Source organism: Oncorhynchus masou, unplaced genomic scaffold, assembly GCF_036934945.1.
Source record: "Oncorhynchus masou masou isolate Uvic2021 unplaced genomic scaffold, UVic_Omas_1.1 unplaced_scaffold_834, whole genome shotgun sequence".
NCBI lineage: Eukaryota > Metazoa > Chordata > Actinopteri > Salmoniformes > Salmonidae > Oncorhynchus > Oncorhynchus masou.
The window spans coordinates 169,763-185,000 of record NW_027014802.1 but is presented as its reverse complement, the minus strand read 5'-3'; the positions used below and the strand labels follow the sequence as shown (position 1 = coordinate 185,000).

The 15,238-nt window shown below is 42.8% G+C and overlaps 1 protein-coding gene across 1 annotated transcript in view; it reads left to right on the top strand.

Annotated features, from left to right (window-relative positions):
* LOC135537746 (thyrotropin-releasing hormone-degrading ectoenzyme-like) overlaps positions 1-15,031 on the top strand; it is a 116,410-nt gene extending 101,379 nt beyond the window's left edge. The window contains exons 10-12 of the mRNA XM_064963767.1: positions 4,743-4,883; positions 6,012-6,093; positions 13,260-15,031. Of these exons, the coding sequence (XP_064819839.1) occupies positions 4,743-4,883; positions 6,012-6,093; positions 13,260-13,403 (367 nt within the window). The 3' untranslated portion in view covers positions 13,404-15,031. The remainder of the gene's footprint in view (positions 1-4,742; positions 4,884-6,011; positions 6,094-13,259) is intronic.
* Positions 15,032-15,238: the final 207 nt, after the last annotated feature.

Sequence of the window (15,238 nt, the reverse complement as noted above, 5' to 3'; positions counted from 1 at the left end):
GATCTCAGAGCTGGTTAAACCCTGCCTTCCCTGATAGACCATGTTCAGCCTGCTCTACAACGAGGTGATCTCAGAGCTGGATAAACCCTGCCTTCCCTGATAGACCATGTTCAGCCTGCTCTACAACGAGGTGATCTCAGCACAGCTCCGGCGGCGACCTTTTACACTCCCAGAAGACTCAGAAAGACTAAATAATTTCCTGTGTGTGAGGGACCATTTTATTTGATGTAGTCTGGCTGGGTCGGTTGGGTCGGAAAGGGGAAATAAGTTATGCTGTAGCGGTGTGTGAGCTGCTGGGGATTTGTGGATGGTGTTGCAACATGTGCTCAAAAATCTGTGTTCGGAAATTTAGAGAAACTAACAGAAACTTTATGTTCCATCTCCACAGAGCTTTCTGTGTTATTTACACATTATAGCTGTGAGAACAGGAAACAGAGTAGAATGATAATTGGATACAGGAGACCCGTCTCCCAAACAGCTTACCAGGCGGGTACAGGAGACCCGTCTCCCAAACAGCTGACCAGGCGGGTACAGGAGACCCGTCTCCCAAATGGCTGACCAGGCGGGTACAGGAGACCCGTCTCCCAAATGGCTGACCAGGCGGGTACAGGAGACCCGTCTCCCAAACAGCTGACCAGGCGGGTACAGGAGACCCGTGTCCCAAACAGCTGACCAGGCGGGTACAGAAGACCCGTCACCCAAACAGCTGACCAGGCGGGTACAGGAGACCCGTGTCCCAAACAGCTGACCAGGTGGGGACAGGAGACCCGTCTCCCAAACGGCTGACCAGGCGGGTACAGGAGACCCGTCTCCCAAACAGCTGACCAGGCGGGTACAGAAGACCCGTCACCCAAACAGCTGACCAGGCGGGTACAGGAGACCCGTCTCCCAAATGGCTGACCAGGCGGGTACAGGAGTCCCATCTCCCTAACAATCTGGAAAGACGGATACAGCAGTCCCATCTCCCAATCGTCTGGAAAGACGGATACAGGAGTCCCATCTCCCAATCGTCTGGAAAGACGGATACAGGAGTCCCATCTCCCTAACATCTGGAAAGACAGATACAGGAGTCCCATCTCCCAAACATCTGGATATACGGATACAGGAGTCCCATCTCCCTAACATCTGGAAAAACGGATACAGGAGTCCCATCTCCCAAACATCTGGAAAAACGGATACAGGAGTCCCATCTCCCAATCGTCTGGAAAGACGGATACAGGAGTCCCATCTCCCAATCGTCTGGAAAGACGGATACAGGAGTCCCATCTCCCTAACATCTGGAAAGACGGATACAGCAGTCCCATCTCCCAAACATCTGGAAAGACGGATACAGGAGTCCCATCTCCCAATCGTCTGGAAAGACGGATACAGGAGTCCCATCTCCCTAACATCTGGAAAGACGGATACAGGAGTCCCAGCTCCCAAACATCTGGAAAGACGGATACAGGAGTCCCATCTCCCTAACATCTGGAAAAACGGATACAGGAGTCCCATCTCCCAAACATCTGGAAAAACGGATACAGGAGTCCCAGCTCCCAAACATCTGGAAAGACGGATACAGGAGTCCCATCTCCCTAACATCTGGAAAAACGGATGAAGGCAGGAACTGATAACTGACTGAATTGTATGCACTGACTAGTGACTGAAAGGTCCATGTAAATGTAGGAGGATGACTGAGTATCCGGTGTGAATGGGAATCACGACAGTTAAGAATAGAATACAGATCACTTATCAAAAGAGGTCCGACACGAGGTGGATTCTACATTAGAAGTCTGTTGCACAAGCCCGTTGGTCGAGCTATAAAACTACATCGTCCTATCAGTTCAAGAGCACAGAGTAAAATGGTGAAGAGAAACAGGATATATATACTATATATATACATCAGAACAAAAGAAGTGTGAGTTCCTGGCGAACCAAGGTGCTGCTGTTACCCTCCCTGCCTGTAAAATGGTGAAGAGAAACAGGATATATATATCTGAACAGAAGACGTGTGAGTTCCTGGCGAACCAAGGTGCTGCTGTTACCCTCCCTGCCTGTAAAATGGTGAAGAGAAACAGGATATATATATCTGAACAGAAGAAGTGTGAGTTCCTGGTGAACCAAGGTGCTGCTGTTACCCTCCCTGCCTGTAAAATGGTGAAGAGAAACAGGATATATGTATATATATATCAGAACAGAATACGTGTGAGTTCCTGGCGAACCAAGGTGCTGCTGTTACCCTCCCTGCCTGTAAAATGGTGAAGAGAAACAGGATATATGTATATATATATCTGAACAGAAGACGTGTGAGTTGCTGGCGAACCAAGATGATGCTGTTACCCTCCCTGCCTGTAAAATGCAAATTGGAAACGTATACACCGTGGCGCTGTCTTTCTCTGTAATATCATTTCCTGTTGCCTGCTTGACATTTTAGCCTCATTTGCATAACCAGCGATATCTACATTTGATACGGTCTCATCAGCTTCATGCTTTCTGAGGCTGCAGATACATGGTATTAAAACTGTATTTTTGGTCATTGAATTTAAACATTCTCCTCCAGACTGAGTCTGTCTTAATGTGTTTCTATTTCTACGTTCTCCTCCAGACTGAGTCTGTCTTAATGTGTTTCTATTTCTACGTTCTCCTCCAGACTGAGTCTGTCTTAAATGTGTTTCTATTTCTACGTTCTCCTCCAGACTGAGTGTCTTAATGTGTCTCTTTATTTACTAGTTTAATAGCAGAAGTGGATCACCTCAGCCAGGAATCTTGTTCTCACACTGGATGTTGATAGTGATGTTGAAAGCTCTATGGCCTGACTGTGTCTATTGTGACTGCTGACATGAAATACATGATCCATGTTATACTTTCACTGCCAGAAGACTGTATCAGTCAGATTACTGCTGAACTACATTACCCAAAGATGGAATCAGTCAGATTACTGCTGAACTACATTACCCACAGACTGTATCAGTCAGATTACTGCTGAACTACATTACCCAAATACTGTATCAGTCAGATTACTGCTGAACTACATTACCCACAGACTGTATCAGTCAGATTACTGCTGGACTACATTACCCAAAGACTGTATCAGTCAGATTACTGCTGGACTACATTACCCACAGACTGTATCAGTCAGATTACTGCTGGACTACATTACCCAAAGACTGTATCAGTCAGATTACTGCTGGACTACATTACCCGAAGACTTTATCAGTCAGATTACTGCTGGACTACATTACCCACAGACTGTATCAGTCAGATTACTGCTGAACTACATTACCCAAAGACTTTATCAGTCAGATTACTGCTGGACTACATTACCCAAATACTTTATCAGTCAGATTAATGCTGGACTACATTACCCACAGACTGTATCAATCAGATTACTGTTGAACTACATTACTCAAAGACTTTATCAGTCAGATTACTGCTGCACTACATTACCCAAAGACTGCATCAGTCAGATTACTGCTGAACTACATTACCCAAACCCAAAGACTTTATCAGTCAGATTACTGCTGGAATACATTACCCAGAGACTTTATCAGTCAGATTACTGCTGAACTACATTACCCACAGATGTATCAGTCAGATTACTGTTGGACTACATTACCCAAAGACTTTATCCATCAGATTACTGCTGGACTACATTACCCACAGATGTAGCAGTCAGATTACTGCTGGACAACATTACCCAAAGACTTTATCAGTCAGATTACTGCTGGACAACATTACCCACAGATGTATCAGTCAGATTACTGCTGGACTACATTACCCAAAGACTTTATCAGTCAGATTACTGCTGGAATACATTACCCAGAGACTTTATCCATCAGATTACTGCTGGACTACATTACCCACAGATGTAGCAGTCAGATTACTGCTGGACAACATTACCCAAAGACTTTATCAGTCAGATTACTGCTGGACTACAATACCCAAAGACTTTATCAGTCAGATTACTGCTGGACTACATTACCCACAGATGTATCAGTCAGATTACTGTTGGACTACATTACCCAAAGACTTTATCCATCAGATTACTGCTGGACTACATTACCCACAGATGTAGCAGTCAGATTACTGCTGGACAACATTACCCAAAGACTTTATCAGTCAGATTACTGCTGGACAACATTACCCACAGATGTATCAGTCAGATTACTGCTGGACTACATTACCCAAAGACTTTATCAGTCAGATTACTGCTGGACTACATTACCCACAGATGTATCAGTCAGATTACTGCTGGACTACATTACCCAAAGACTTTATCAGTCAGATTAATGTTGGACTACATTACCCACAGATTTATCAGTCAGATTACTGCTGGACTACATTACCCAAAGACTTTATCAGTCAGATTACTGCTGGACAACATTACCCACAGATGTATCAGTCAGATTACTGCTGGACTACATTACCCAAAGACTTTATCAGTCAGATTACTGTTGGACTACATTACCCACAGATTTATCCGTCAGATTACTGCTGGACTACAGTACCCACAGATGTATCAGTCAGATTACTGTTGGACTACATTACCCACAGATTTATCAGTCAGATTACTGCTGGACTACAGTACCCACAGAGTACTTTAAACTTCTGAATTTAGTAAGAGGTGACCATGTTTTATTGTACTTTTTGTACTCACACCACATGTACCATTGTAAGGATGATTCCCTAAATAAACAGTGCCCTGTATGAGGACAATAATATACACTCTTTTATTCACAGTCCTTCTTCTTCTTACCCTCCAGGCTGCTGAATCTTTCTCTGAGCTCAGATCTGGTCCCAGATCAAGATGTCATCGATGTCATCATCCACGTGGGAAGGAACCCGCATGGAAGACACTTAGCCTGGAGGTACTTCAGAGAGAAGTGGGACATCTTGAATTCACGGTAAGAGATTCAAGGCCTCAGAGACTGTAATATGTGTGACTTGTGTACTAACGTTCCTGTGTTGCCATAGTGATGTATTATAGTGTTCCTGTGTTTTCGGTAGTGTGATTTGTGTACTAATGTTCCTGTGTTTCCATGGTGATGCATTATAGTATTCCTGTGTTTCCATAGTGATGTATTATATTATTCCTGTGTTTCCATAGTGATGTATTATAGTGTTCCTGTGTTTCCATAGTGATGTATTATAGTATTCCTGTGTTTCCATAGTGATTTATTATAGTGTTCCTGTGTTTTCCGTAGTGATGTATTATAGTATTCCTGTGTTTCCATAGTGATGTATTATAGTGTTCCTGTTGTTGCCATAGTGATGTATTATAGTGTTCCTGTGTTTCCATAGTGATGTATTATAGTGTTCCTGTGTTTCCATAGTTAGGTATTATAGTCTTCCTGTGTTTCCATAGTGATGTATTATAGTGTTCCTGTGTTTCCATAGTAATGTATTATAGTCTTCCTGTGTTTCCATAGTGATGTATTATAGTGTTCCTGTGTTTCCATAGTAATGTATTATAGTGTTCCTGTTGTTGCCATAGTGATGTATTATAGTGTTCCTGTTGTTGCCATAGTGATGTATTATAGTGTATTGTGTTTGTGTATTGGTAGGTTGACTTCACAAAATGAATATAAATGTACATGGACAATGAAGTAGATATTATTGTATCGTATGTATGCCAGATATATTTTACAGTAAATTATTTATACTTATATGTCACATATGTTTGAATAATTCCGTGCTTATTTTGCATTCTAGTTTACGGGATCTATTTGGGATGGGATCTATTGGACCATTTGGGATCTATTTAACCATTTGTAAACAAATTCACATACAGTACTGTACTTGTGGATTTTGTAGAGTATCATTAAAATTGTGTTGTGATTTCAGTTGTGGTTTCAAGACGATACATACTTGATGCAAACTCGATTCCAGATAGTGTCGAAGTGAATGAAAATGACATTTGTGATGGTTGATCTTCCCCCAGAGCGCTTTGGGACTGTGTTCAGCAAAGCCCGAGTAGAACAACAGTGTTTGTAAAAGCCTTTCTTCACAAACCCTCTGCTCTCCATGTTTAGGTACGGAGAGGCCTTATTCATGACTTCTAAGCTCATCAGTGGGGTGACTGAATTCCTAAACACAGAGACGGAGCTGAATGAGGTACGCTTATTTATTAAGGTTCACTCAGGTGTCCCAGTCTTCAGTAACACACTGAGGATGGCGCATTGTATGATGTGTTATATTTAACGACATTGTAAATGACACTTTAAAAAAAAAAGTGAAATAAATCTGAATATATGCCAACTTTGGGATTTTGGCCTTTTGAAATAGCAGTATGATTATTACAGGTACATGCCATGTACTATTCTGTCCTGCTCCGTTAAATTGTCTTTGACAGTCTGGTACAGAGTCTCCTTTAAATTCCAACGTTCTCTAAAACCATAACCTTTATTTCTCACCACAAAGTAATAGTCTCTTTTTTTAAGTAATAGTGTTTTTCCTCACTGATCAGTGGGCATCAGTACCAGTCCAGTAATCCCATCTGACAGAACCATAGAGAAGAGACCTAAACCTTAAAGGGATGTTTTATACTGTACGGGTTTTTTGTTTGTTATTTGTTCTCTGCAGTCGCTAATTGGCAAAAAAAAAAAAAAAAAAAAAAAGCTTTTCTGAAGTTCTGAACTTCAAAGAAACTTCCTGTTTGTTTTTGTGTCTGGGAGTAATTCAAAACATCCGTCTGCATATTACAGCTTATGCAGACAGTAGGCCCATATATGAGCCCAAGCCTGGAAAAAGAAAAACATGAATTAAAATGATGATTGTGCTGTTACACAATACTACTGCAATATTACACACTTGCAGAATTATGATTATTTTTTAATACTGATTTAAGTTATTTTTGTTACAGAATTGGTCTAGCCTAAATTAAACACATTTAGAGTTTTCCTACAAATATAGGGGATTTGTATTTGATTTTGAATAGCCTAGTAATAGATAACATTAAAAAAAACATAATTAATAGGCTGACACATTACCTTTAGCTACAGAATATCTCACCACCGTACGTTTCCATGTCCTCCTCTCTCTTCTCCGTTCACTTCTCCAGCGTGCAGAGGAGAAGGGCCTGTCAACAGTTTAATGAAATATGTTTTATTGTGAAAAGCACTGGGTAGCTGCAGGAACAGGGTTGGAGAGCCCATGGCATACAGAGTACTGGGTAGCTACAGGAACAGGGTTGGAGAGACCATGACATACAGAGTACTGGGTAGATAGAGGAACAGGGTTGGAGAGCCCATGGCATACAGAGTACTGGGTAGCTACAGGAACAGGGTTGGAGAGCCCATGGCATACAGAGTACTGGGTAGCTGCAGGAACAGGGCTGGAGAGACCATGACATACAGAGTACTGGGTAGCTACAGGAACAGGGTCGGAGAGACCACGGCACACAGAGTACTGGGTAGATGCAGGAACAGGGTTGGAGAGCCCACGGCATACAGAGTACTGGGTAGCTGCAGGAACAGGGTTGGAGAGCCCACGGCATACAGAGTACTGGGTAGATACAGGAACAGGGTTGGAGAGACCATGACATACAGAGTACTGGGTAGATAGAGGAACAGGGTTGGAGAGCCCATGGCATACAGAGTACTGGGTAGCTGCAGGAACAGGGTTGGAGAGCCCACGGCATACAGAGTACTGGGTAGATACAGGAACAGGGTTGGAGAGACCATGACATACAGAGTACTGGGTAGATACAGGAACAGGGTTGGAGAGACCATGACATACAGAGTACTGGGTAGCTGCAGGAACAGGGTTGGAGAGACCACGACATACAGAGTACTGGGTAGATACAGGAACAGGGTTGGAGAGACCATGACATACAGAGTACTGGGTAGATAGAGGAACAGGGTTGGAGAGCCCATGGCATACAGAGTACTGGGTAGCTGCAGGAACAGGGTTGGAGAGCCCACGGCATACAGAGTACTGGGTAGATACAGGAACAGGGTTGGAGAGACCATGACATACAGAGTACTGGGTAGATACAGGAACAGGGTTGGAGAGACCATGACATACAGAGTACTGGGTAGCTGCAGGAACAGGGTTGGAGAGACCACGACATACAGAGTACTGGGTAGATACAGGAACAGGGTCGGAGAGACCACGACATACAGAGTACTGGGTAGCTGCAGGAACAGGGTTGGAGAGACCACGACATACAGAGTACTGGGTAGCAGGAACAGGGATGGAGAGACCATTTTGTCTCTTTCCCCTGTTCCTGGCCATTTGATAGTGGGCCATTCTAAATCTGAACTACTTTGACATATTAGTAAAGACAAGATTAAATGGAGAATATTCTGGAAAGTTTTCAGACCCTTTTACTTTTTCCACATTGTTACGTTAGACGTATCTTTAAACAGATTAAATGTTTTTTTTTTCCCGTCAAACAACACACAATAACCCACAATCACAAAGCAAAAACAGGTTTCAACATTGTTTTGCAAAAAATAAGTGTTCAGACCCTTTACTCAGTACTTTGTTGAAGCACCTTGGGCAGTGATTACAGCCTCAAGTCTTCTTGGTTATGAGGCTACAAGCTTGGCAGACCTGTGTTTGGGGAGTTTCTCCCATTCTTCTCTGCAGATCTTCTCAAGCTCTGTCAGGTTGGATGGGGAGCGTTGCTGCACAGCTATTTTCAGGTCTCTCCAGAGATGTTCGTTTGGGTTCAAGTCCGGGCTCTGGCTGGGCCACTCAAGGACATTCAGAAACTTGTCCTGAATCCAATCCTTTGTGGTCTTGGCTGTGTGCTTAGGGTCGTTGTCCTGTTGGAAGGTAAACCTTTGCCCCAGTCTGAGGTCATGAGCGCTCTGGAGCATGTTTTCATCAAGGATCTCTTTGTACATTGCTCCGTTCATCTTTCCCTAGATCCTGACTAGTCTCCCAGTCCCTGCCGCTGAAAAACATCCCCAAAGCATGATTCTGTCAGCACCATGCTTCACCGTAGGGATGGTGCCAGGTTTCCTCCAGACGTGACGCTTGGCATTCAGGCCAAAGAGTTCAATCTTGTTTTCTTCAAACCAGTGAATCTTGTTTCTCATGGTCTGAGAGTCTTTAGGTGCCTTTTGGGAAACTCCAAGCAGGCTGTCATGTACCTTTTACTGGGGAGTGGCTTCCGTCTGACCACTCTAACATAAAGGCCTGATAGGTGGAGTGCTGCAGAGATGGCTGTCCTTCTGGAAGGTTCTCCCATCTCCATAGAGAAACTCTGGAGCTGTATCAGAATGACCATCGGGTTCTTGGTCACCTCCCTGACCAATGCCCTTCTCCCCCGATTGCTCAGTTTGTCCGGGCGGCCAGGTCTAGGAAGAGTCTTGGTCGTTCCAAACTTCTTCCATTTAAGAATGATGGAGAAATGTTTTGGTATCCTTCCCCAGATCTGTACCTCGATACAGTCCTGTCTCGGAGCTCTACGGACAATTCCTTCGTCGTCATGTCTTGATTTTTGCTCTGACATGACCTGTCAACTGTGGGACCTTATAAAGACATGCGTGTGCTTTTCCAAATCATGTCCAATCAATTTAGTTGACCACAGATGGACTCCAATCAAGTTGTAGAAACATCTGAAGGATGACCAAGGGAAACAGGATGCATCTGAGCTCAATTTCTTGTCTCATAGAGAAGGGTATGAATACTTGTGTAAATTAGTAAAATTTCAATAAACCTGTTTTCGTGTTTTCATTATTGTGTGTATATTGATGAGAGAAAATAAATGATTGTATCAATTTCAGAATAAGACTAACGTAACAAAATGTGGAAAAAGTCAAGGTGTCTGAATACTTAAAAAAAACACATAGTTATTTATTTAACCTTTATTTAACTAGGCAAGTCAGTTAAGAACAAATTCTTATTTACAATGACGGCCTACCGGGGAACAGTGGGTTAACTGCCTGAATGCACTGTATGATCACTTGATGAGAATGATGAGAGGCAAGGAAAAGAGCGCTAGCTTTTTTTGCGACTTTTTCAAATCATCGATAGCTAGTAGTAATCATTGATAGCCAGTAGTAATCATCGATAGCCAATAGTAATCATCGATAGCCAATAGTAATCATCGATAGCCAATAGTAAACATCGATAGCCAATAGTAAACATCGATAGCCAATAGTAAACATCGATAGCCAATAGTAGCATCATGCAGCCCATAAATGTGTTGATTTCTAACACTTTCTAAGGTTTGTGTCATTCACAACTGAAGTTGCCAAATAACTCTAAATCTAGCATATAGGACCTGTTTCAAATGATTACTTCTACGCTCAACATCATGTGCTCGATCTCGCTGCACAATGTGAAAAATGTCCTTTCTATTTAATTGAATTATATTCTTCTCACTATAAAATCATATAATAATGTCTGCTAAATGAACAGGCCTACAGCCTATGTTTGGTACGCAGCATAGCCAGATAACATACAGTAGGTCAGTAAGTTCCTCCATACCATAATTTATGGTCTGGTACTCAGGGCTCTATTGTCTATGACATGGAACATAGCCAGATAACATACAGTAGGTCAGTGGGTTCCTCCATACCATAATGTATGGTCTGGTACTCAGGGCTCTATTGTCTATGGCATGGAACATAGTCAGATAACATACAGTAGGTCAGTAGGTTCCTCCATACCATAATGTATGGTCTGGTACTCAGGGCTCTATTGTCTATGACATGGAACATAGCCAGATAACATACAGTAGGTCAGTAGGTTCCTCCATACCATAATGTATGGTCTGGTACTCAGGGCTCTATTGTCTATGGCATGGAACATAGTCAGATAACATACAGTAGGTCAGTAGGTTCCTCCATACCATAATGTATGGTCTGGTACTCAGGGCTCTACTGTCTATGGCATGGAACATAGCCAGATAACATACAGTAGGCTCCTCCATACCATAATGTATGGTCTGGTACTCAGGGCTCTATTGTCTATGGCATGGAACATAGTCAGATAACATACAGCAGGTCAACTCATATTCTGTTCTTCTGAAATACATTTTCTTCATACCATAATGTTTCTTTAGACCTGTTAAAAATAGATAATGTATTTATCATGATGATGTATATTCAGTTGATTTATTAGACCTTAGATGTATATTCAGTTGATTTATTAGACCTTAGATGTTCCTAAGGTCTGCATCAACTGCTTATGTACTTCTTGTATACGAAGAAGCCTGGAGATGCTAATTAGCCATCAATTACAGTGAGACCTGCAGTCTTTTTTGCATGACAATAACCAGCTGACATCATTCCATGACCACCACCGCCCTGACCACGACCACCACCATCTGGACCAGAGATATTTTGTCTTCTTTCTTAAACATGATTTTATTCTGTAACGACCACAAGTGTCTGTCACATCTTCCAAAGTGATAATTCACAGCAAAGGACATGTTTGTCTGTTCAGCTCGGCCCAGATTCAGAGAGGAAATATATTCCTTTATTTACATTCTGTTTACCATTTATTTCTTCCCAATTGGTAGTTACAGTCTTGTCCCATCGCTCCAATTCCCGTACGGACTCGGGAGAAGCGAAGGTCGAGAGCCATGCGTCCTCCAAAACACAGCCCTGATAAACAGCTTGTTGACACACTGCCCTGCTAAAGCCAGAAGCCAGCCGCACCAATGTTTCGGAGGAAACACCGCACACCTGGTGACCGTGTCAGCGTGCATCCACCCAGCCCGCCACAGAACGCGATGGGACAAGGACATCCCGGCCGCCCAAATCCTCCCCTTACCCTGACAACGCTGGGCCAATTCTCTGCCGCCTCATGGGTCTCCCAGGCGCGGCCCGGCTGCGACACAGCCTGGGATTTGAACCCGTGTCTGTAGTGACGCCTCTAGCACACTGCAAAGCAGCAGCTGCGCCCCACGGGAGGTGAAGATCTAGTCCTTTTTTACATGTTTTTGATTGAAGCACTTCCTAGTAGTTTGCATTCAGACTTACCACATGCAGGTGCTTAACTGACTTTGCAGGTGTGGCTCCCTTGCGGAACCCTGAATACATTTAATTCAACAGCTGAATACCCTTCCATATGCTGGCCAAAAACATATTTTCTCATGAATTGGTCATTCAATAGGGTTTTCAGTATGTTTATCTAATGCTATCTCTTTAAATACTGTGTACTTTCAATTACAATCTTCTTGATAGAATATATATATGAAGAGAACTGGTTCAGAATAGGGATGAAAGCATGTCACTACTACTGTGAATACACACATGTTCCTCTCCTGTCCAGCACCGATTGGTAAATCTATAAATAATCAGATGTAAATTATTTAGGGTTAGGAACGTATAAATGAAGCAAACATAAACAGGGCTGGAGAGCCTTTACGGTGAACCTAAAAACTACAGGAAAGTGTACAATAGAAGTAGAACCAGTAGTCTATAAATCTACCCCCCGTAATCATGGAACTGGTGTGCCAGGGTCCAGGTTTAACCTGCTTCTATTCGGTCTGACTTCCATAATGATTCAAATAGGCTACATGTCCCAAATTATTGCACAACTTGTAATCCGTTTAATATGATCCACTATTGCTAGCGACCCCCAGGATCAGCCACACTGACTTGACAGAATGAAGACGGGTACATTAACCATGTCATGATGACATGATATAAACTGTAGGCTTCAGAATAGAGAATAAAGTGGCTGGGTTTTTTTTCTCTTCTTCTCACTTGGAACCTGGCAGGTTGTTCAACCTTATTCATCGTTTTCCTTGCGTTTTAAAGGTGGTGGAATTATGAGTATCTGAAGACACACTTCCACAAGAGCTCAGTTTTCTTTGCTCTCCACCCCAAAACGCTTACCTTTTCCCCACGCATAAACTCAAGGTCTGAATACACGCAGAGAGAAAAGCACATGAAATGGAAATAAAGTTACATTTATGTGGAAGTTTTGGGTCTAACGTTTGAATTATTTCCCAGAATGCACTTTAAAACATATCTAGAGTACCTAGACACTAGATACACACAGTATTCTTTCCAACAGGTATGCTTGCTGATTGTTTTGGGTCTAACATTTGAATTATTTCCCAGAATGCACTTTAAAACGTATCTAGGATACCTAGACACTAGATACACACAGTATTCTTTCCAACAGGTATGCTTGCTGATTGTTTTGGGTCTAACGTTTGAATTATTTCCCAGAATGCACTTTAAAACGTATCTAGAATACCTAGACACTAGATACACACAGTATTCTTTCCAACAGGTATGCTTGCTGATTGTTGCCTGGATACCCTCACGTACCTGACTCTGTGTCTGTCTGTCTGTTCCGTTCTTCAGCTGAAGGAGTTTATCCAGATCAGTGGAGGTGGAGCGGGGCCGGCGTTGGCCCGGGCCGTGGAGATCGTGGAGGCCAACGTGAGATGGCACAGTCTCTACGAACGCCAGATCTTCCAGTGGCTAAGGAAGTCTCCCAACGGTTAACACAGGGTTCAGCCCAAGCATGGCATCTCTCTGACACTATTTCAGACCCAACAACATCAGGCGGAGAAAAAAAAATATCAGAAAACATGAATATGTTAATTTGAATTGCAAAATAAGACATTTCCCCGCCCCCCCCCCAAAAAAAACCTTGACGAGAAAGTGACTGGAAAACCGGAGAGAGAGGGAACAGTGAAGACAGTCGATGTGATTGGCTCAGATGACCTTAGTCTGACCGACCGTTTCGAAGGTGGATTTGATTAGGTATAAATATTGCATGGTGGCATTCATCTCCAGTGACAGGTTTTCTTTTTCAACGCATGGTTTTCACCCCCCTCCTCTGATTGGTTTTCCACTAAGCTGACCCCTGTGACCTTTTCAATAACCTTTGAACCTCCGGTCAAGTCTTTAGTAGCCTATGAGGAGAAAGACAAACTAGAGCTACAAGAGGCACGGGAAGAGGACCTGGCAGCAATATGATACAACTGTGACAAGCACAAGTATTATCATTTTTTTGTTCAATGATGACAATCATTATTTTGATTGGGACAACAATAACAAAAAACTAATATAAATTATAACGAAATAAAATAATATGTGTACCTAAATGTTTTGGACCTTAACCTTCTCTTTGAGCCATACTGAGGTGGACTTTGTGACGTCTGGAACATTTCGACAAGGGGACGTGGTGGCTGAAGTGATGTTCATTGTTGTGCGTGGTGTGCTCCATAATAACTTATCCTCCTTCCTCAGCCAATAAGGTTTCCCTAAATGACGTTACGCCAGGGGAGACTCTGCAGAACCCAGGAGGCAGTTCGGAAGCAGGAACAAGGGGACTCCCCATAACCCGAAGGAGTCACTATTGATTATTGATCGATTATCGTTAAATTACATCATTTATATTTGCTGATTGCACCGGAGTGTCCTTTGGATTATACCGTCTTGGTGTTTGAGTGAAAATTAAACTGTTGTGAGTTGCAGGTTGATATTCTGTGTGCAAATGGTCCACGTTGCTGATGGGACTGAGAGCCAGTGAATACAGTCTGTGTGAGCCGCGGTGTAGTAACGATGACATATAGAAACTTACCTTGTTTTGGTCCAACGTCATGCTTGGGTTTTCATGTGCCGCTAATTACTTCATAAAAAAGTTTCGCTCAGAAACGCGTGTTTTAAGCAAAAGCAGAGGAATATGCTACAATATTCCTGACATATATTACTAGTTTTGTTGCGACCCTGCAAGGCCCAGTAGACGTAACAGGCCGATGCTAACAGCTAGCTGGATATACTCTGTGGACTCCTGTCATGAAGAATAGAACACAATAATGAGTTTTTAGTGTTGACACTCGGCTGGTAGAGCAAATCCCCATTGGGTTTACTGGGGAGTCCATTGCTCTTATTTTCTGTGGAAGAGTCAGTGCTATTTATATCCTCTATGGCTAATCCTTGATACTGTAGACCTCAACAAGAAAACAGTTGCAGCCCTTCACCATCCTTTCCTTTCTTGTTGTTGTTTTGATGTATTAAAAAATGTGTTTTTTTTCTAAATGAGGGACTATATTGTTCTGTGTTTTGAGCAGAGCAGCAATGGGATTTTAATGCTGACAAATAAATTATTTTGTACAGTAACGCAACGCTGCCTGACTGTGTCTGTCATTGTGTGTGAGAGAGAGAGACAGAGAGAGACCGAGAGACAGAGAGACAGAGAGAGAGAGACAGATACAGAGAGAGACAGATACAGACGGAGAGAGTCAGAGAGAGAAACAGACAGACAGAGAGAGAGAGACAGAGACGGAGAGACAGACAGAAGGAGAGAGACAAAGAGAGAGACAGACAGAGAG